Below are 22577 nucleotides of genomic sequence, written 5' to 3' on the forward strand. Positions count from 1 at the left end.
TAGCTCAGAGCTCCCACAAAGCATCAGAAATACCACCCAAACTTTATGCAATATAGATTTTTTGTGGGGGTTGCGAACACCCACCTGCTTATTCTGGAAGGTCGTGACTCAAAAACTGTTGAGAACCACTGCCATAGTGCACAACTGAGATGTTTTACCAAATACAGAAAAAAATTAATTATACAAATCACTTTGCTACAAACCAGTTTGTGTTGCTTTTATTATTAACTGTACAAACAGTGGAGATCCAGGCATAAGTAGTGCATAGAAGCCTCTTGAAAGGTCTGTTAAACAGATTTACAGATGCAGTGTCTGATGGGGGCAAAGTTTGGTTCACATATTATCATCCATTCTCATATCATCCCCAGAAATACAGTCAGTTTAGTTTAGTGCAGACCTATTTGATTTTAAACAACCTTTTTTTTATAACATTCAACACTAACAGGACATAAAGCCCAGCAACAACAACAACATATAAACACTTTTTCTTTAACAGAAGACAGCAAACGCATTGATTCTCCTCCTACTCATTGTCTGACGGCTGCGAAATGTCTTTGAGTAATTTGTTCCAGTCTTAGAGAAGTGCTCCAGTTTGTGTGAGTCATCAGAGGATGATAGTGGGAAGTACCAGCATTGGATGATTCAGTCCATGTCTTTGGTTTGTGGTCATCTTGGCAATGTCAGACATAAAGGATCAGAGGGGTTTTTTTTTTGCAAGTTTTAGCCCAAGAATCACAAATACTCTATATTAAGTGAACCATTTTCCAAAGCATTTGAGTGGATTTTTCTTAGTTTGTGGACAGCCACTTTTTTACTTTCTCTCAATAAAGACTATTTGAGACTTGAAAATGTAAAAATTCTAGCTTGTTCTTGTTTGTTTCCTAGTTCAGTTGTAAAGATGGTGAGCGTTAGGGCTGGATATCAGTACTCAATACCTTTACGGTATCAACTGAAATAACTCTGTACCAAGTAGTATCGAAACTTCTCCAGTCAGACAATACCTGCATTCAATACTTTTGGTATCCAGATCTAGAAAAAAAAAATGACTGTATGATTTTGCTTGCAACCAATCACTGCAAGCGATCCTCATAAAGAAGAACCTTCAAAAAAAAGGTATCAAATGAAGTACTCCACTGGTATTGGTATCACTTTAAGGGTACTGATAACATAATAGTAAGTGTTGTCATACAGGCTAAAGGACCATTAACCCCCAAATCAAAAATACACTTTTTCTCTTACCTGTAGTGCCGTTTATCCAGCTAGATAGTTTTGGTGTGAGTTGCCAAATTTTTGGCCTTAAACATGTCTGTCTTCCTTAAAAATGTAAGTAGATGGCACTTGGCTGAAAACTATGGCTAATATTTTCATGGCTATGGCAAATATAAAACTTGGCAACTCACATCAAAGCAATCTAGATGGATAAACAGCACTACAAGCTGGAGTAAGAATATCTATTTTTGATTTTTGGAGTGAACTGTCCCTTTTAACAACTCATATCCCCAAAGCACCAAAAATGATATAACAGACATAATAGCAATAACAACAATAGCTAACAGGTGGTAAACCTGTGATCAAGTTCCACAGTTCCAATTAAAAAGGTCTGGAATATAAAAAAAACTGGTTCAGGCATTAAAGCATCGATAAAGCACTAATTTTAATGTCTAAATTGTGGCATTGTGCAATAATTCACCTCAACCCCGTCACATCAATGAGCACTGTCGACTACATGACCATGTAGCAATAATTTAAAGGTACAGTTCAGATTATTTAGAGCCAGACAGCTGTTTCTCTACTGAAGGTAATACATTGACTATAAATAAGTATCCTATAAAACCCTGCTTTATATAATCTGAACTATGCCTCTAGGTTGGACAATAATAAAAGCAGATGTTTTTATTCAGTGTGATGGATTGATGATGATGCTGCTTGGGTTGCAGGGAAAACGCATTCAAAGATCTCTAAATGCTGGGGGCGTTTGGGTCCTACCGGTCTAAGACACACATGACATGACCACAACGTCTGTGTTTGGGATCGGGTTTGAAATCTTAGCTGCATCTCACCTCTTCTCTGTCTGCCCTCTGTCTGATTCTCTGACGTAATCTGTCAAATCAAGGCAGATACACTCCAAAAATGATCTTTAAAAAAATATCTAAAATACTTGAACTTTGGAAAATGGCCAACGGTAAAGTAACGTGCAGTTGATATGTAATAAATAGGCTCAAACATGCAAAACCACCTGTATGATCCGTTAATACAGCAGACATACTTAGGGATCCTATGTTCTTTTTGCAGGTTTGGCAATAAGCTGCCTTTCTCTCTCCAGCTCCTTCTCACGCTGCTGCTCCTTCTCCAGCGCCTCCTTCTGCTTCTGTTGCTGCAGCTTCAACGCTCGTTTCTGACAGAAAACAGCAGTCAACATTTAATCAGTGTGTGCGTTTGCATCCCTCACATCAACTATACTAATGCTAGCCAAACACTTGTTTCAAAACAGACTGAGATGAGAGCTACCTTTAGTTTAGTTGTCTTTTCATGGAGCATAATCATCTCTTTCCTTATGTTCACCAGTTTATTGTGGTAAACCTTCGCCTCTGTAAACTAAAGACAAGAAATTGGATTAGCATTCATTCCTGCCAGCTGGTGTATAAGGTACAAACAAGAGCTACATGAGTACAAATGAGATTATATTCAGTCCAAACATACCAGAGAATTGAGGTCCAGTAAGGTGTTACATTCTCTGAACTTGGTGACCTCTTGGTCCAGTGTGTCCAACAACACCAGCTGATTTTGTCTGATTGAGACAAAAATGAAAAAGAAGGAGAAACAAATGCATGAAGTGTATTTTGTCACTGAAACATTACTCATTTAAGGACATCAGTGGAATATTCAAGTCAATAGACAGAAAAAATGCATATATGCTACTAACTCAGACAAAGACAGGATGTTTATAAATGACCCACAGAATTTATGACTTAATACGTTCAACTGAACACCGGCATGTTGGCACTCAGCACTACCAGCATTAAAGAAACTGGTCCATCCATCCAGCTCTGCTTGACGCATGATAACCTGTGTCACCCATTTGTTTACTGCATACTTGTGTCTGTGTATGTCAATATGTATGCGGGTGCATCACATTCCTGACTGTTGTGCAGGCAAACAAAGCTTGTTTCTTAAGATCTCCTTTTACTTTCTCATCATTCACACACCCATTGATAGGATTTTTTTTTAAGGAATAGATCTTCACTCCTTATTTTATAACCACCCTTGACATTTAAAAAGACAATTTGTTTCTCCTTTATAGAAGCAAATAGTCAAACATATTGGAGAATATTTGCATAAACCACTGCCAGAATCTCCCCAGCTGTTATTACTAGGAAACAGGTCTCTTCTACCACCAGGTATATCCAAACAAATACTTGGACTTCCACTGGCAGGATTTATTGGTGCTTCAGGGATTGTTCTTCGCCATTGGAAGAGTCAGACAAAGCCTGCTTTTGATGAATAGTGATGGACAGAGGGAGGGGGGAAAAAGTATAATCTGATATGATCCATTAGTCTAAACCTGCCATTTCCAGCCTTGAACCTTTAATCCCAACTGTGGTCAACACACAAGACAAGTCATACCAATGACAAGATTTAAGAAATTACATTCATGCCAATAAACCCTGTTAAATTGACACTGAATTGAAATTGAAAAGATGGCCATTCAATTTTAACTTTGATGAGTCCAAGGCATTAATTGTGTCAGTGGAAGAGAGAAAACCCAACCAATTTAAATGACATAGGTCAATGATCAAGATCAAAATTAACTGTCTTGGCAGTCATACGGTCTGAGCAGCCTTTCAGTCATAATATTTAGGTGTTCATATTTTCCCCCATCTTCGTTAAGTCAACCTAACAACAGTTATTTTGATTTTAGGACAGGGGCTACGCCATCTTCCCTGAGGATTTCTAACTTAGGAAATTCTTTAGTAATTCTGTGATAGCTAAGTTCCTGTGCTAAGATAAGATAGGATTTTTTTCTAAATGCAGAATGCTGAAATGTTGAATGTTTCTGTAATACCAAAAATCCCAAATGGCATCCTAACCTTACATAATAAAGAATTTCAGACTTTCTAATCAGTTCCTGATCTAGCCCAGTCTCCTGTCTCCTTTTTCCCTAATCTGGATGAAACAGTGCTTATTAAAAAGTATTAGAAAGTATTATTTAAGTGTTGCCTTGCTGGTGACCAAAGGTTGTTTGTCAATTAAACACATAGCAAATACTCACGTGAGCTCCTGGAGGGCTCGTTTAGAGCTCTGTAGATCTGGTAGGTAGTGAGAGATTAATCCCTCTGCGAGTTTGTCCACCGCTTTCTTATCCACAATCACATTCTCTACAGGAGCTGAGCTCTCCAGACGCAATGACTCCGGCTGTGCCAACTGGAGACCTGTCAAATATTTAAGAGAACATGTACAACAAATTTAGAGGGAAAAAAAAGTCCTTTCAATAAATTAACCAATTATCATTCTTTTATGGTGGTCTGAGGGCAGCTTGAAATCGGACAAGCTACTTTTCAAGTCTTCTGCTCTGACACTTTAGATGGAAGTTTGCAGTGTTTTAAGTGATCCAGTGTAATTAGTGTCTTTGACATAAATAAGGGCTGAAAGCTGAACAGACTACACTGTACAGTACATTCAATATTTAATTTATTTTTCACCAAAATGATCACCAGACAATGCCAGTATATTGCATGCAAATTGTTTATGAACATACTTAAACAAATTTGAAATTTGAACAAATGTTGAATTGTCCAGAAAATTGTTATTTTACATCTCATCTGGTCTTTTATCTAATTTTTGCTGCTCTGAAACTCTGCCCTAACCTGCTGCAGACACTGGGTGATGCATCAGGGATCTACCTGTACCTGAAATGATCTAAGAAAGACTGCTTAAACTTAGACAACTTAAACTAGTTGAATGATAGCAGAGTTGGTCATGTTAGTGTAAAAAAAACAGTGCAGTGACAATATAACACTATATGCATCATATTTGTGTTTAATTACCCTGAAAAACACATTTTGGCTAACGTGAAGGATCCATGTTTGTTTGCTTTTCAGGCGCTCCTGTATTACTAAGCGACAAGTTGATTATGTCAGAGCTTTCAGAAAAAATTTCTTACTCATAATCATGGTTTAGATGTTGGCATGAATGCTATTTACAAGTCAGAAACTGGTAATTACGATAACTAATAATATGACATGAACACAGCATAACTAAAGATGTTTTTGACTTGACAAAAAGTCCTGGGACCTTGGCTTACATTAGGCACTAAAGGTCGTGATATCTCAGCCTCTGTGTTGCTGCTACTTTGATTTTAACCTTTTTTTGTCCCTCAGATCTGAATACTCAGCAAACCTATTCTATACAAAAGGTTAAATATATATATATCTAAGTTTGTCACCACTTTTGTTACTTATTTTTTCAAACTTTTATTTATTCCTTTATTTTGTTCTGAGAGGTTCTAAGTATGCTTTTTTGGGTAGTGATTTTTGTCTTTCTGTTATTTGCCTTTTTGCTTGTTTGTCTGTTGGTTTTGTTTGTTGTTGGTTTTGTTATGACTGTATGATTATATATTGCTGCTGGGTTATGGTACACTCTTTGGAAATACTTCAATACTTTTTCAATTACACATGATTTTAAACATTGCAATATAATTAATTATTGTATCTTAAGTGCCAAAACTATAAAAAAAGATCTAAATACTCATTCAAGACCTCAATTCAATTCAGTCTTTACTGTACTGACTGTTTGGCTTGGAACAAAGCAAAAATAGACAATGTTCAGTCACTTTTTCTGTAACTGCAGGTTGTTAATCCAGTGTTTCCCCTATCCTGGTCATTAGAGCTCACTGCCCTGCATGTTTTAGATGTTTCCCTGCTCCAACACACCTGATTCAGATGATCAGCTCATCATGATGCCTCTGTCTGATAGCCTGGAGCCTGATAACGAGCTGATCATGTGAATCAGGTGTGTTTGTGCAGGTAAACATCTAATACATGCAGGGCAGTGAGCCCTGAGGACCAGGATAGGGGAAACACTGTAATCATATCATGTATTTTGTGTGCTTCTGGTTTTTCTTCATTCTTTTTGCAGTGGTATTTTGATTCTAGTATTGCATCTATTTTTAAAATTCTGGTATGACAATTCTGCATGCCCAACTTTTAATACAAGACATTATTTTGATGTTCATGGTCATTTCCTTGAACCCCCATAAGTGAATGAAGACGTATAAGCTGCCATATGACAGGCATAAAGACAGGCAGTAAAGAGCAGGTTAACATCAGCACACATACTGTAGGTTACCTTCACTGTGTGCAAGTTCACTGTGGGACGAAGGTCCTTCATCTTCCATCCCCTCTACCTCCATATGCAACCACTCTGTTCACCCAGAACTGCTGTTATAACCTGAAAAGAGGCACCAAACAATCAGACACATGAGTCTCAGTGTTTTATCAGATGGACATTATAAACTGAACCTCTGAGTCATTCAAAACGTTAGATTATCACAACATCAGGCAACGTTGAGGAAGTGTTTAGCTAGCTTACTGGGCTGCATTATAATTTTTACAACATGACACATTAGCAACCAGGCAGCGAGCAGCTCCAAGATCTGTAGCTAAACATTTCAGTCAACACCATCTTACCTGTTTGTTTGTCTATTTAACTGTTACTATAGGTGTGAAGAGTTGAGTTATGTTGCCCAAAGGCAGGAGAGACATCGGCAAGATTTTGGATTTGTTGCTACGTCTGGTCGCGTCTACAGGGGAACCCTTGATTTGCGAAGCTGTCGCGAGATTTGTACGTTGTTTTTATTAATGGAGCACGTCGCACAAACTAATCGTGTTTTATAATCCGATAATGAGTGATTAAGATCTGTTTCAATTTAGAGGCAAAAAATACCAGGTTACGATTAAGAAAAGATCACAGTTTGAGTTAAAAATCTTTCTCTCGCGAGACTTGCACGGATCTGGAGTTTCCATCTAGACGCGTCCTGATTTGTTTCTGCGTCTAAAAAATGTCATGTGACTCTGGCGTCATCATGTGACTCCGAACGAAAGATCACGTCTAAAAGGGAACCCTTAATTTAAATAACCATTGCGAGATACCTAAATGTTGTTTCTTCATTGTGCACGTTGTACACACTAATTTTGTTTTATAAAGTAACGACGCTGTAGTTAAGATCTGGACAGGTTTAGGGCTGAAAATACCTGGTTAGGGTTAGAGAAAGATCCTGGTTTGGTTTACAGTGAACACTCTCGCGAGATCTGCCGCCGTTCTGAGGTTCCCTTCTACATAGGAACTCGATGGAAACCAAACTTGCTAGTGCTACTTCCGAGTGCGGAGGTAGCGCTATGACTCCTCTGATGTTTACAGCAGTATTACCATGACAGTTTTCAACTTACAAACTTGTGCGAAGCTTGTCACACTAAAAACTACAAATATAGGTAAGTCTGACATATTTTTTTCAACAAATTACTGTACTAAAAAGCGTTATCTGTTTGTCGCGAACTGACAGGATAAGATAGCTAACCGTTACTAGCTAGCTTGTTACTGTTTAGCTAAGGCTGTTTTTAAGAGGACTATTGAACTCAAAACTTGATCGGGTCTTGTGGGAACGTGAGCGACTCAAGGGTGTATATTCAACACATTAAGTCATCAGCTTGACAGCGACATGGGTAGATCTGTTGAGACGTCTTTGTTGAAATTGCTGAGCTGTGCAGATGGGTGAAACGATGCTCTGTCTCTTCCTTTGTATTTAAATAGTCTATCCCACCCAAAGAAAACTCATCTTCAATTTCAACAAGTCCTGAGAATATAATGCCTTTTGATCATTAATGGTATCAACATTATTAATGTAAAATGCAGTAATAAACATATACATAGCAATACATTTTAATGAAAAAGGCAAATTACTAATAATTATAACGCATTTTGGGACGACATAAGACAAAGGGCTTGGCCATTACCGTATACGTATATCACAAGATTAAACAAGTACTTCACAATATATATCCAACAAGTCTTTGTATCTCCAAATTTTTAGACATTGAAAACTAATGTATATTTTGCAGTGACTACCATTGTATCCATTCAGTTACATTTTGGACTGGAATGAAAGATTATATATTGTGTGAAACTAATCATTAAGGATGTAGCAATACCAGAAACACAAGGTATGATAATACCACGATAATAAGTCCATGATTTGATATTTATTGCAATATTAAAAAACAAAGAAAAATGACGGCATGAAAAAATGTCTTCAGTTAAATAAGTCTGATGTGTACAGCACTTTTTGATCATACGTAATTACTTTTTTCCTTTTAATTTAAAGTACTTTAAGTAAATTATTTACAATTGCAAAACAAAAAACGACTGACCTCATTGTAAACTTATTGATTCTGCATGGTAAATTTAACATTCATAAATGCAAGATGGCAAATACTACCCCAGTTTCACTGGATTTTTATGCAAACACATACACGCTGAAAAAGTAACAAAACTGTCCAAGTGTACATTGAACTTTTGAATGACAAAAAGATTATGTATCCTTTACTATTTTTTTACATCAATGTAATTTATATGCACTAGGGCTGCACAATCACTCGCACTAAAATTGCAATTTGACCAAGTGTATCCCAATCACAGAACCAGAGCCAAATTGCAGTTTTCTGAAAAAGGAAAAATGTATGAGAAAACAATATTTTAATGAGGTACTGTAGTGCTGCATAGATGACCTTCTCCAGCTGAAAGAAATCATGTTTGTTTGGTGCAGATCTGAATAAATATCACATCATCACAATTTTAATAGTTTTTTTCTGTCAACATGAAAATTGTAATGCATCATAATTTCCAGTAATCTTAGCGCATTTTGCAATTGCCTATCTCAGTCAATATAATTGCATTAGAGCATTTTTCTCGAATCATGCAGTCATAATACACACTAACCTTTCAGTTTGGATACTGTTATGTTGATCACATCTCTGAAGTTTGAATATATGAATGTTTATTAATTAAATTATTTTTAAAAATGTCACTTTCCTTTATTGTTCTCCTCCAGGTGCTAAAATGGAACAGAAAAATGGAAGTTTTCAACCCTGCCCACTACAAAAATGTGAATGATTACCCCAGAAGACAGTATTGTTAACCTATAGACAGAACATACCTGGATATACCTTGATCGCATAATAATTAAACATGTCAGGTGGGAACTTCTTGAGCAAGGTGCGGTCCGCCTTCAGGAGGGAGCGGAGTGACTGGGACCTGAGTGATACAGCACCCTTTGACTTTTCTGATGAGCTGGTGGAGGATGAGACCCCCAAATTCAACAAGCTGAAGGTGGTGGTCTCCGGAGAGATGTCAGACTACTCTGCTGGAGCTCCGTCCAACGGAGTGCCGGTGAATACGCTGGTGGTGGCGGATGATGATGACTCCCTGCTTGAGTCCTCCTCCAGCCTGGGCAGCCCAGGATTGAACATGGACCCCTGTGACAACTGCACCAAGAAGAGGGAAAAGATTAAGCACAAGAGGGTGATGAAGAGGCTCATCCTTGCAGCTTTGCTTTATTTCCTTTTCATGACAGGTGAAATCATAGGTAAGCATGTGCAAAATTTACCTCACATTGCATATTTTTTTATTTAATACATTATTGTATCATTGAATGTATTAACTTGAGCACAAGTGTCCTGGTTATGATCAGGTTTTTAGAGTATCCTGGTTATGTTTTGAGCATCTAAATACCATATCCTGGTTTTAGAAACCTGGATATTCTACCTGGAGTATTCTGGTAGGAACCAGGATACTGTGGCATGTAAACACCTTATCCAGGTTACTAAACATTCCTTGTTGGCACAGAATACAGTGACTGAGATGGCGAGAGATCTAGAAAGCACTGCACACAGAAACCTGGATACTTGTAGAATCATGTATACAGGAATAAACAGGTTATTCATGGATCATTTAACTCATCCTGAATAAGATCAAAACAGATTAAGGCTCAAATCCAGGAGACCAGATGTTTGTCTGAACAAGACCGCTCAGATAAACTGAATATTGTTTTTGATTTCCGATACTGGTACTGATTCCAGTACCTTGGCTTTGATACCAGTTCCTGAATGATACACATTTCAATACCAAATCCATTTTGACTTGACTTGACTTGACACAATACTTGATGTAATGCATACCCCCTGCGGTGTGTCAATATGGATGCAGATCAGGGTTTCCTGCAGTGTTTAGTAGCGGAGGTGGGCGACCTACTCTGAAACAAAGGCGGCCTCTGCTAACACCATAAAACAATAACCTGTGTGCCATTTCAAACAGGAAATGTTGTATTTTTAACAAGTGCGGGTGTACCTTTTCATGTACCTTTTCAATGCGTTGAGCACCACAAATCACATTCTTTCCATTTCTCCATTGTATTGTGGTGGAGAGACAAATCTTGAGGACATATCAGAGTTTTTGGGGTAATTTGGGTCCAATAAAACACATTCATACTCTATCGCATCAGAAATGACCATAGTTGAATTGTTCCAGTTATTACCCATCTGACACAGGCTACAGCAAAAATATAAAATTGTAAGCTTTGTAGTATTTGTTTCAGGTCTGTTGTGTAGGTTTGAGTTGAGGATTGTGCAGGTTTCCATATTATCAAAGCCATTGTCTGCATCTGCCAGCTCTACATCAAAATCATAGTTGCTGCAGTTTCTGTCAGTCTGGTTGGAAAGCACCCGGATGCCCATGTGATTGAATATTCATGTCCACCTATCTTCTCAACCTTTCAGACACTCTGCTGACTTTCTTTGGCTAAGTCATTGTTCAGAGATTATTAATTTAGCATTATTAAGTACAAAATGTTGTTCATATTTTACTGTAAAGGATAATAATGCATAATACATTTCCTGGTTTGAAATTGTTCTACCAAAAAGAAAACCATGGCACAAACATGACCATGTTATATAACTGGCCATTTTGAAAACCATTAGGTTCACATTTTCTGTTCTTTCCCACATGAGATAGAGGTGTCTTTGTTTTCTTTATGAGCCTGTTTTCTAATGAAAATGTGGTGACTGGAGTGAGTGAGTTTTGCTGATAGTATGTGTGTGGCTGGTCACTACTTTTCTTTATTAGATTTCATTTCCCTATGGGCACATTAAATCATATACTATGTTATGTCACAGTTTTAAATGTTTACTGAGTGAATTATCAAAAAAAAAAAAAAAAAAAACTTAAAATGTGCCTGTGGCTCCAATCTGTCAGCACATCATATCTAAACATCTAAACCATGTACTTTTCTGTTAAGATATATCTTCATGGAACCACACCTGTCGAAACTTGTGTTTTGTATCTCAGTATCTGTTTATGCACAAATAGCTCAGATAGTTCTCAGCAAATGTAGTTTTAATTGTTCATATTGTTTTTTACTTTCAGGTGGTTATGTGTCAAACAGCTTAGCCATTATGACTGATGCTGTGCACATGCTAGCAGACGTGGTGGGAATTTTGTTTTCTCTGCTGGCCCTGTGGCTCTCCACCAAGCCGCCCACCAGAAGATTCACCTTCGGACTGCACCGCCTCGGTAAGTCTCTGATGCCAGACTGAGGCCTTCACACTTCTTCCTTCCACTTCCTCTTTCTTTCCGCTCCTTCTGCCTTGTGTGAGGCAAACAAATTCGGCATATGTGGTTGTGTTGCAGATGAATCATATTCAAACAAAAAAGTGTGAGTTCAGCAGAGTTAAAGCCAGATCAGATTCCACGTATGATACTGCAGATTACTGAAATTTCTGACAATAACTGTTAAATTTAGACCGCACAGCCTCTTTGATTGTTACTGATACCAATATTTATCACTACAACACCACTGTGTGTCTTGATTTCTTATATCTATTTTCGGCAGATGTCTATAAAATATTTCATAGTTATTTCCTTTCTCATTACTGAACACCACACTGTTGCGAACAACACATGGAGAGTCACACCAAATGTAGGAAAAAGGTAACATTTATTTATGTTTGTATTGATTTTGGCACAAAACAGCTAATTTGATAGATTAATAGGTTGAAGTAGTTTTTAGCTAAAAAGCGATTGATTCCAGCTTCTTAAATGTGGCGATTTCGTGGCTTCTCTCCTTTATGAAAATGAACTTAATATCTTTGGGTTGTGGACAAAACAAGACATTTGAGGACAGCAGCTTATTTGTAGGGAAACACTGATCAACATTTTTCACGATATAGACCAAACAACTAATCGATTAATCGTGAAAATAATTGACAGTGACAAGAATTGCCAATTGCTGCCCCAAGTAACATCTGCTGCAGTTAGATCCTTCAACACTTCACTGTAAGAAGCTGACTGTTACACATGCGCCTGAACCAGAGCTAAACATGTTCCTTGTAATTACTATTATTCACACAGAGCAGAACAGTTTCAGTGAAAAAAGAAACATACAAATAACTGGAACAGGCAAAGTCATGAATAGAACAGAATAATAGACATAAACAAAATATTGGCTAAAGCAGTCACAGCCAGGCACCGTGAACAGGTATTGGGAACTTTATTATTTACACAGATTTTCTTTTAATTATTAGATGACAATGCAGATTATTTCATAAAGCTGCTGGACTAACAGTCTGCACTGAAAGCTGTCTTTGCAAGATCAGACCTGGCAGGTGATTTGTGAAACGTACACCAGTTAGTGTAGGAGGTTTAGTATGTATGAGAGTGCCAGAGTGAAGGTACGATATAAGATGGCACCTTGTAAATGAATAAACGAATAAATGCCTGCAGCCAAACAAACTTTGTCATCTGACATGCAGTGGTGAGTGCTGTAATTGTCACCAGTCATGATCAGAAGAACAGCATGGGTAATGGAAAAACAAGAGGCCTTAGAATAGAGATGACATCTCTATAATACAGGAACTGAGAGAGAAGCTGTTCTCTCTTTACACATCTTTGTACAAGCTCCTGTTGTTGTTTACCAGTCGGGGGTTTCTATGTGATGCTATATTTATACATAATGTCATTTCTCGTTAGGCTAGATGCTAAAATATTTTCACTGTGTGTCCCTTTCAGTATTAAAGCCAGACAGAGCAGAGATGTGTTTTGTAAATTATTGTGATCTATATCTGTGGATCTAGAGAATAGCATGATGATGTTAATCCAAAAAAAATCAGATATAATGGAAAAACACTGACAATAGACCAGGGCAATGCAGACAAAGTCAAATATCGCAATATTTTTTCCAAATACCTAGATGTCCATATTACAGCAATCATCATAAGCCATGTGGATCTAATGGATCTAGTGTGTAAAGGCAATCAGACTATCACTCCTCTGCAGCAGCCACCGGTTCAACTCCTGCCTGCATCCCTTTGCTGCGTGTCATTCCCTCTCTCTGTCTCTATATAGCTTAGAGACTGAGATGCGTTTCCATATAGCTCCAGGCTAAACAAGCAATCAAACACATTTTAGTCTATATCAATAGAGGAAGTATAATGCCTTAAAGCATGGATAGTAATTATCATACTTTAATAGATAAATAGAATTTAAATAGTTAAATCAGATTCTTTATATACTGGCCATTAGTTTAATATTGTTTCCTACTCCAGCAGGTATTTATAAGCACTTTTTGCCCCATACTGTTAAGCTAAGCTCCTCAGGTATTTAGGCACATTCTTGCTGTCTTAACCTACCTGTTTAAATCGGGTTTTCCTCACAGCTTCTATTTTTATTGTTATATAAATGCAATTATGTACAGTTTTCCATATTAGACTGCGCAAACCACCCCCTTCATAATGAGTTTGTAACCCTTCCATGAGGTCATAGATTCAGAGTACTCCGGGTTCAAGTGTAACAGTGTACATATAATATGGCATTTTATGAATGTTCCGTGTTTTATGGTATTCTGTATATTACATGTACTGTTCTTCTCGTCTTTCTACTTTGTCTTTTTTGTGCTCATGTTGTTTTTTTATTTTATACCCCTGACTGCAAGACAAGTTTCCCACTTCGGATAACAAAATGTCTGAACTCTGACTGCCCGAACTGATTGTGATTTCCCTTCCTAGAGGTGGTATCGGCAGTCCTCAGTGTGCTGCTCATCTACATTCTGACGGCCATACTGCTCTATGAGGCCGTTCAGAGGACGGTACACCAAGACTTTGATATAGACGGAGATGTCATGCTCATCACTGCAGCTGTGGGGGTGGCTGTCAACCTCATGTAAGTGAAACACTTGCATATAAATGTCATGTAAATGAGAAAAACTGTGAGGTTTTTTGCAGTGCAGGGATATGACAGTGATTCATGCATGCCTGTGAGTTCAAAGTCCAAAGTAAGTCAGTCCAAAATACTGTCTAAAAGGCGCTTTATAGCTGTTAGTTGCTAATCCTCCATGTTTAATGTTTGACCACAGCCGGTAGGAGAATAAAGAGACTCAAGTCAGTTTAATCACAGTGTGAATTGGACAAAATCTATTTGTTGTTAATTAATATAAATCCCTCTGTCCTTGTTTTCTTGTATCCTCAGAATGGGTTTCTTGTTAAACCAAGGTGGTCACCTCCACTCTCACGGCCACGGTCACTCTCATGGTCACTCTCATGGTCACTCTCACGGCTCTGCAGCTGCCGCACAGACAGGTGGGCCTGGTCAGCAGAGGCAGCACGGCAGCCTGGCTGTCAGAGCTGCCTTCATCCACGCTTTGGGAGACCTCCTTCAGAGTGTCGGGGTGCTCATAGCTGCCTACATTGTCCGCTTCAAGGTACCCTGCCTTTTTAAAGAATTGTTTACCAACAATATTAGGAATTAACATGGCTTACTTTTGATGTCACTTTCTAAATACGTTTGAATGCTGCAGAGCATGTCTATTTATCCTGTTTAAACCGGTATTTCTGCACAGTTGCAAATAAAGATTTGGCTACACTAATATTATTAGTATTCTACTTTTTGTAAAATTAGGTTCCAGTGGTTTTTGCAGGGGATTGTTTCTGGCGTGTGTGAGCCAAACACTTCCAGTAACTCCAAATTTATTTAAAGAATATCAATGTAATTGTGTGGCACAGTGGTGCAGTGGTTAGCACTGTCGCCTCACAGCAAGAAGGTTCTGAGTTCAAATCTCTCAGCCAACTCGGGGGGCTGAGGAGTTTGTGTCTGGGGCAGGACCGTTCTGTGCAGAGTTTGCATGTTCTCCTTGTGTCCACGTGGGTTCTCTTTGGACACACTTCTGCAGTCCAAAGACATGCAGAATAATTGGTTGATTGGTGACTCTAAATTGCCCGTAGGTGTGAATGTGAGCGGTTGTTTGTCTCTATGTGTCAGCCCTGCGATGAACTGGCGACTTGTCCAAGTCTCACCTAATGTCAGCTGGGATAGGCTCCAGCACCCCCGCAACCCTCAGGATAAGCAGTTATGGACAATGGATGGATAGATGTAATCATTTCTAAAATTCACAACATGTTTTTATCTGACAGAATATTCTGGTTCAACAGACATTTATCCTGTCTTAAAACAACATTTTCAGTGCATTCAAAAAACTCTGCTTGCTACCCATGAAGGAGACATGCATCTGTATTAACAGGACAGTCTAGCAGCAGTTTAACCACACAATAAACTACAGTTATGTTGAAACAAATGAGTTACATTGGTTAAAGAAAGTTGAATTCATTTTTAAAATATTCTTTCAGTACTGGATAATTTTAGCATCAAATAAATGCTGGACAAATGCATGCATTAATTATATAGTAATAACAAATATGCCTCAAGAAATGTGAAAAAAGCTTTTGTTGATCTGATGTAACTTCACAGCCGGAGTGTAAGCTGGCAGACCCCATCTGTACCTACATCTTCTCTGTTCTGGTTCTCTTCACCACATTCCGCATCATACGAGACACAATAGTCATCGTGCTGGAGGGTAAGTCTTTGGTCCCTGTCAGAGTCCTGTCAGATGATATTGTTGAGTGTTTAGAGTGGTGTAGGTGCATTATGTCGTTGTGTTTCATCCTGCTGTGTCAGGTGTTCCCAGGCATCTGGATACCCAGCGAATCAAAGAGGATCTCCTGAAGCTGGAAGACGTCCAATCCGTCGATGAGCTGAATGTCTGGGCGCTGACAGCTGACAAGACTGCAGCATTAGTGCATCTCCAGCTCAGTGAGTAGCCTCATACATACATACATGGATCACTACACACAGTAAGGGCGGGGGCTGTCACTCCTTCCAGGTAACAAGTTTGAACAAATGTGTAATGACACAATCAGTTAAATGAATGACTTTGAATGTATTCAGACTATGAACTTTACATTGTACCTGTTTAACATCACTTTCTTCCATCAATCAAATTAGAATCTCAGTTGTTTTGGTGTTGTGATCGTCTGCTCAGGACAGCTTTGCTCACTAGTGTCCTCCATTTTCATATCAAACAGCATAACATTACAAGCTCAGTCAATAGGGTAAGCGAGAAGTCTGATTATAAATGCTTAGAGCTCCATCTGCTGGACCTCAAAGCAAACTACTTCAAACAGCCCACTGTGCTTATGCACTGTAAATTTTGAATTTGAACAAGTCATTACAGTTTGAATATTAACTTTTTCCAAATTTCAAATAAAAAGAATCAGCCCAAATAAGAAAGAGGGAGTTGAAGGAATGATGAAATATATTTCTAAATACAAATTAACTGTGTGAATAAAAGTCACCTCTGGAATTTAGTCATCACACAAAATAATAGTTGTTGCCTGTATTTCCGTTTTCTTCCTACTTTAATGTATTTTTCATCAGTCACATACAATGCGTGTTGATTTGTGATGTACATTTTTCTCTGTTTTCTGAATAAACTGATTAAACAAAATGGTGAAAACTGTACATCATAAGTTACTCAAGTCCAAAGAGACGTCATCAAACTGCTTTGTTTTATCTGAACAGTCAGAAACACAAAGATATTCACTTAACTCTCAAATAAGACTAAGAAAAGCTGCAAATCCTCAGAATTACGAAGCTGAAAGATTTTGATTTGGCCTGAAAAAGGATTTATCAAAATAGTTAACATTTTATTTTTCTGTCGCTCAGCCAACTAAATAATATATTTTTTTCCCAAATAAAGAGCATTGTATATTTGCGAGGGCTGATCCAGATGTTTTAAAACTGCTACCATTGCCATGGTAATCAAAAATCAGTAATCAAATGCCCTTTGTGGTTTTTTTTTTCTTTTTTGAGAGATGTGTCGGTGGCTCAAAAAGAAGGCAAAATACTGATAAAGAGCAAGAAATGGTGCACCTCTGTGGCATTTAATTTCTCTCAAAACCTGCACACATAAAAACATTGTGCATGTAGATGATACAAGCACTCAAAACTGCCTGATGCTCGCTCATCAAGTTGACTTTTGAGATGCCAAAGAACAAAGTTTAAAAAAGTTTAAAAAGCTTTGAAGACCCACAGATAGTACTTGGGACACCCCTAATATTTACTTAAATGTATTTAAATTTAATGCAGGAATGTCACTGAATAAATGTTCAAACTGCTAAGCCAACACTTAGAAAAACTGTTGTAAGTGTTTGTAGCTGGAGGTGCTGTTGGATATGGTTCAGGCAAGTTGGTGTGTGGATAGATTCTGGCATGTTATCTGTTTAATATTTTCTCAAAGTTAGATAAAGAGTGTCCAGGAACATCTATCTTAAAGCTTTTCCACAGTTTCTCAGGGGAATACATGTCAGTGGTTCTGGCTGAACCGTTTTTGGCTTGACCACTTTGATTTAGAGTGTTTCCAGTGTAATGTCACAGCAAATTTGTTTGTCCAAGGTCCCTCCGTAGTAAGGTCTGCTCTGCTCTTTGCGCGTATTTGGATTTAATCTTTGTTTTAAAGATGCTGCCGCCTTCGACTTTCACGGTAGAGATTAAGTTCCATGGATGATGTTCTGAGACTTGTTTCTGCCAAATGTAGCGCGCTCCAGCATTGTTCGGTTTTCCTTTAATCAAAAAGCAGAATGTTTTTCCCTTTCATTCCTCAAGAAATTTGTGTGTCAGTTTTTCCCTTGGCTCTCATTCTTTGGCTCCATGCATGTTCATGAAAAATAAAATCACATTATTATTACTGTATGTGGAGATTGATGACAAAAAGTCAAGACCTTTACGGTCCATTTTTTGCTTCTGAGCCTCACTGTAATGATTTTGAACTTACTCGTAGGTTCAGTAAGCCCCAGATTCTTCACAAGAGGGCGCTGTTTGATCATTGTTGAAGCAGTTCTACACATGCCATTTGCACCACCTACAGGAAACAAAAGTAACAGCAGCAGCTATGACCCTGAGCTTCATGTCTAAATCTATGTCCCAGTTCCATACTACACACTTAAATCTAAGCAGGTTATGAATAGATGGAAAAGGAAAGGAAAGATGTCAATTACACATATTCAAGAAAGTTAAAAAAAAAAAAAAAAACATATTAAAAATGTGGGATTTCTTTGACTTTTGCGAGTGTGCTGTTGATGGACACTATTCTCCACAATATAATGCAGAAGAAAATTGCATGAATTAAAACAAATTGTGGATATTGGTTAAACAACTTTGTGAACATCCGAGAAAACAAAAACATTTTGATGTCTTGGGAAGTTTAAGGTCCTGTTTTATACCTGGTATTAACATGCGTCTTAAATGTTCCAGTCACAAGTGGGCAGCTGTAAGTCCGTGAGCTCTCACCTGGCATTAGAATGTGTCTCATGAGGCTCGAGTCACCACTTGTAATCTGATCTTACTTACCCGCTCTGTAGGTGTATGCAAATAAACAGTAGGGCTGTTTTGTCAGTGGAATATCCATTACTGCCCACTGGTTGTTCAATATGAAAATTAGACTATTCGTTCCTTTTACCATTTCATTGCCACAATAAACTGTAATAGACTGGAGAGATGCTCCGTGGTGCGCTGGGATTTTATAACTAAACTATGAGCAGGATGCATTTTCACTTTATCTGACTGTGTAGAAATCTAGTGTGTTCACGTCACAGATGACGAAGACGGCATTAATGCCAAAGTGAGAGAAAGTGAACAGTGTCATTTCTGAAAATCTCCGGCCCACTCCTAACAACAACATGCACACGTGTGTTCACTAACATTTGCTGCTTATCTTGACAGTTGAGAGAACCCAACCACGTAGTTCGAATTACAGCAAATCAAATGTAAATCAGACAGCAGCGTGTTTTGTTTTGACATACAGGACGTCAGTTAAGTAGGCAGTCCATCAGTGTGGCCCGGGACACATTTGAGTACGCACTGCTGAAAGAAGGCAGACACATGCGGCCTGGATCTGAGCGTTCAGATCTCAGTGTGTCTTTGGTGAACCTGTACTTAGAGCTGTCCATTTTTGATCAGGTCACCTCACATACATGTGCATGCTGGGTGGAACAGGGCCTAACTGGCAGCGACTTTCTATAGTCGCTGTTTGATTAACATGAATTGGTGGTTGTGTAATTTCCTGTTAGTATAAAATGGTTACCTTTTAATTCAATACTACCTAGAAAAAAAACTGTATGTTGAAGGGAACAGACTTTTTTTCACAGCAGACATTTTGATTTCATAGCAGGAAAGCACAGGTGTAACTCATGACATTAACGATGACTCGGTTCATTAAGCGTCCTAGTAAATCATTCCACTGAGTAAGCTGAAAATGGCTCCCCAACATGGAATGAAGTTGTTCATTTCATTTAATTAATTTGATTAATAACACCTGTGTTTTTTCCTGCCATGACATGTCAAAATATCTGCTGGGAAAAAGCCTGTTGGGACATTCTGTAAGTTGTTTCATTTATGCAGAGTTGACAGGATCTTAGCACTAATGTTCAACTTGCTGACAGTTTGTGGGGATCAATGACAAAAACCCCAGATCAGAGGCAAATTGTCTTTACATCTGCGCCTGATTGCTATGTGCGAACTGTTCAAAGATGCTATCTCAGAGCTCGCCAAGACTTTGCCAATGCATCACAGACTCCCAAAAGATATCAAGCAGTTTAAAATGTTTGTTCCTTGTTGGGGAGCCATGCAGTGAGCTACAGCCAGTCAGAGCAGACACAGGTTGGGAGAGGAGAGAAGTCAAGATGGAGAGACAGAAGAGCACTGGAACAACAGCCAAATATAGAAAAAAAAAAAAAGAGCAAAACCTTTGCTTCAGAATACAATGTAACCTCAACTTCAGTTTCATGTGCACAAAAGTAGTCCATCAAATGTCTTTTTGAGGTAAGACAACTAATATTTATCCATTGGAAATAACTGCAAGGAACTAAGTCTTGTAGTGATGTGATGTTTTCCTCCATCCTGGACACAAAAGAGGTGCTGCACCTGAGAGAGTGTGCTTCATAAACATGCATCGATGCAGACTGTTGGAGGTCTTAATAACCTACTCTCCATTAAGGTTAATTGGGCTGGAATGACACTAACAGGGATAGTTCACCCAAAGAAGAAAATTCAGTCATTATCCACCCACCCTTAGGCTGACTGAAGATCAGATTTGAATCAGAATCAGATCAGAATCTCCCAAATAATTTAAGTGAAAAGTTGCCTCTATTGTAAGTCTATTGTAATCCAAGTCTCCTGAAGCCCCAATATGCCAAGCTGACTTGAAAGATGTTATTTACACCATGTTTTTAGCCTGAATCTGTCTGTAGATCCTCAGCTTAGAGCCACGCTCACATGCACAGACACACAGTCTGAGCTGGGTGTGTGTGTTGTGATGGTGCACGCGGGGTACATCGGGGCTTTAGGAGACTTGGATTACACCAGGCGAGCACTACAGAGGTATTTTATTTTTTGTTTTGGGGTTTTTTTTGGTTGTGTTTTTTTTGTTAATTTTATTCACTTTATTCAGATTCTGCAGCACTGTTTTCTTGTGAAACTCCAGCAGTGTTTTGTGGACTAAAAAACTACATCTGACCCTCAATCTGACCCTCAATGCAAATGTGCAAATTGAGGGAGGGTAAAAATCAGCCTCCATTCACATGTGCTTTTGTGTTCACAGCGCCCTCTAGTGCTCACAACTGGGAGGACGTCCAGGCGAAGGCTCGCCACCTGCTGCTTCACACCTACGGTCTCACCAGGTGCACAGTGCAGGTCCAGACGCACAGGCAGAGGCTGGTACGCAGTTGTGCAAACTGCCAGCAGCCCAGCGCCTAAAGACAGACTTGTGCTTACATTGACTTCCACAGTGCATTTCATGGAGCCGGACAGCAGAGGACGTAGTTCACAGAGGGCCTGGATGTTGCAGCTCAGTGTCACAGCAGAAGAAACAGTATACGCCTAAGTGGAAAGAGACCGGTGCCAAAGGACAGATGGTGGAACAACAATCAATGCACATTTCTAATTTAAGGATCACTACAAGCCTCCAGGGACCTCGTGCTCTTGCGCCTGCAAAGCTTTCGAGGTGGAGTTTGAATGCTTAAAGTCTCAACAGAGAAGAATGACAAAAAAACCTGCTCTTAATTCACCATTAAAGCCTATTCAACAGGTAACTTTTTTTGTATTTTAGTGTTTTTGATTTATCACAACTGATGTTTGTCATCAGGTGTAAATTATACTTTTTGTTACTAGGTGTGAGGACTGTATACTAAGATTTTATTATTTTACTAAGGATGTCAGCAAATGAAAAGGTACCTCATGTCATTTGATAATAACTGGTCACTGTGTATAAGCTGTGCTCCTCACCCGTGACATACATGAGGCAAAAAGCCTTTACCTTCATCCCTTTAGTACACATTTCATTAAATCAAATGCACTTAATCGTTAATCTTCTGCAGCCAAAGTCTGTTGTTAGGCAGATTTTTCAAACCTTAGATACTGTTGAGTCAGTTTAAGTTGGCTATACTGACGGACACTTTTAACACTGACGTTTTATTCTAGCATGTCTCTTAATGAATCGTGGCGAGCAGGGCAACTGACAATCAAAGTGTGACTGACTTTGAATGAGGATAAATGCTCCAGACTTCAGTATGGTTTCAGCCTTACACTCAATACTCCGCTTCTTTTTTCATATCATTAACTGACAGTATAAAAATGCAGACAGGTGTGGGAAATCTTCAGTATTTCAGAGTTGCTGTGTTTTTCATGGAGGGAGGTGTGAGTTAAAATTTGCCAATAATGGTGTTAATGGTGTTTTCTCTGTCAAGTGTTGGGAGGCTGTGCGGAGGTTTATGGTAAACCTTTTCATGTCTCTGATATTAATCATCAAGAGAAATCAGGAACTGGATCACTGTTTTTGTTTATAATAAAGTATTTAATCTTTTTTTGTCTCTCAGTTTCTCATTTTTTATGGTCAGCTTCATGTTCGTCAAAGTGAAAGCGGGGTTTGTACTCAGTCCTGAAACTTTGGAAAATGCTTAATTTTAAGTCTGGCAACTGGATTTGAATATTCTAGGGATGAAATAATATCTCAGATATCAGGATAAAAATGTCTCAATGCTGTCATATTACATGGTTAATTTTTTTATTATTTTTTATTTTGTAGAAGGACTGATGCATTAACATAATCCAAGCATTCATTGCCCAAGTCAGTTCATGCTGATTGTTTGAAC

The 22577-nt window shown here is 38.5% G+C and overlaps 2 protein-coding genes across 2 annotated transcripts; one reads left to right on the forward strand and one right to left on the reverse strand.

Moving 5' to 3' along the window:
* Window positions 1-1528: 1528 nt before the first annotated feature.
* Window positions 1529-6842, reverse strand: bloc1s6 (biogenesis of lysosomal organelles complex-1, subunit 6, pallidin). Its single transcript, XM_084746277.1, has 6 exons — window positions 6687-6842; window positions 6346-6447; window positions 4271-4430; window positions 2701-2788; window positions 2509-2595; window positions 1529-2395 (listed from the first exon to the last, which is right to left on the reverse strand). Exons 2-6 carry the CDS (start codon window positions 6407-6409, stop codon window positions 2276-2278), a joined length of 519 nt encoding a protein of 172 aa, XP_084602403.1. The 5' UTR covers window positions 6410-6447; window positions 6687-6842; the 3' UTR covers window positions 1529-2275.
* A 395-nt stretch (window positions 6843-7237) lies between these two features.
* Window positions 7238-22288, forward strand: slc30a4 (solute carrier family 30 member 4). The gene is made up of 8 exons (XM_084746387.1): window positions 7238-7487; window positions 9104-9637; window positions 11473-11619; window positions 14109-14262; window positions 14569-14800; window positions 15844-15949; window positions 16051-16185; window positions 21029-22288. Exons 2-8 carry the CDS (start codon window positions 9241-9243, stop codon window positions 21181-21183), a joined length of 1326 nt encoding a protein of 441 aa, XP_084602513.1. The 5' UTR covers window positions 7238-7487; window positions 9104-9240; the 3' UTR covers window positions 21184-22288.
* The last annotated feature ends 289 nt before the right edge of the window (window positions 22289-22577 follow it).

This window comes from Lutjanus erythropterus, chromosome 1, assembly GCF_056507025.1.
Source record: "Lutjanus erythropterus isolate fLutEry1 chromosome 1, fLutEry1.hap2, whole genome shotgun sequence".
NCBI classification, from domain to species: domain Eukaryota; kingdom Metazoa; phylum Chordata; class Actinopteri; order Lutjaniformes; family Lutjanidae; genus Lutjanus; species Lutjanus erythropterus.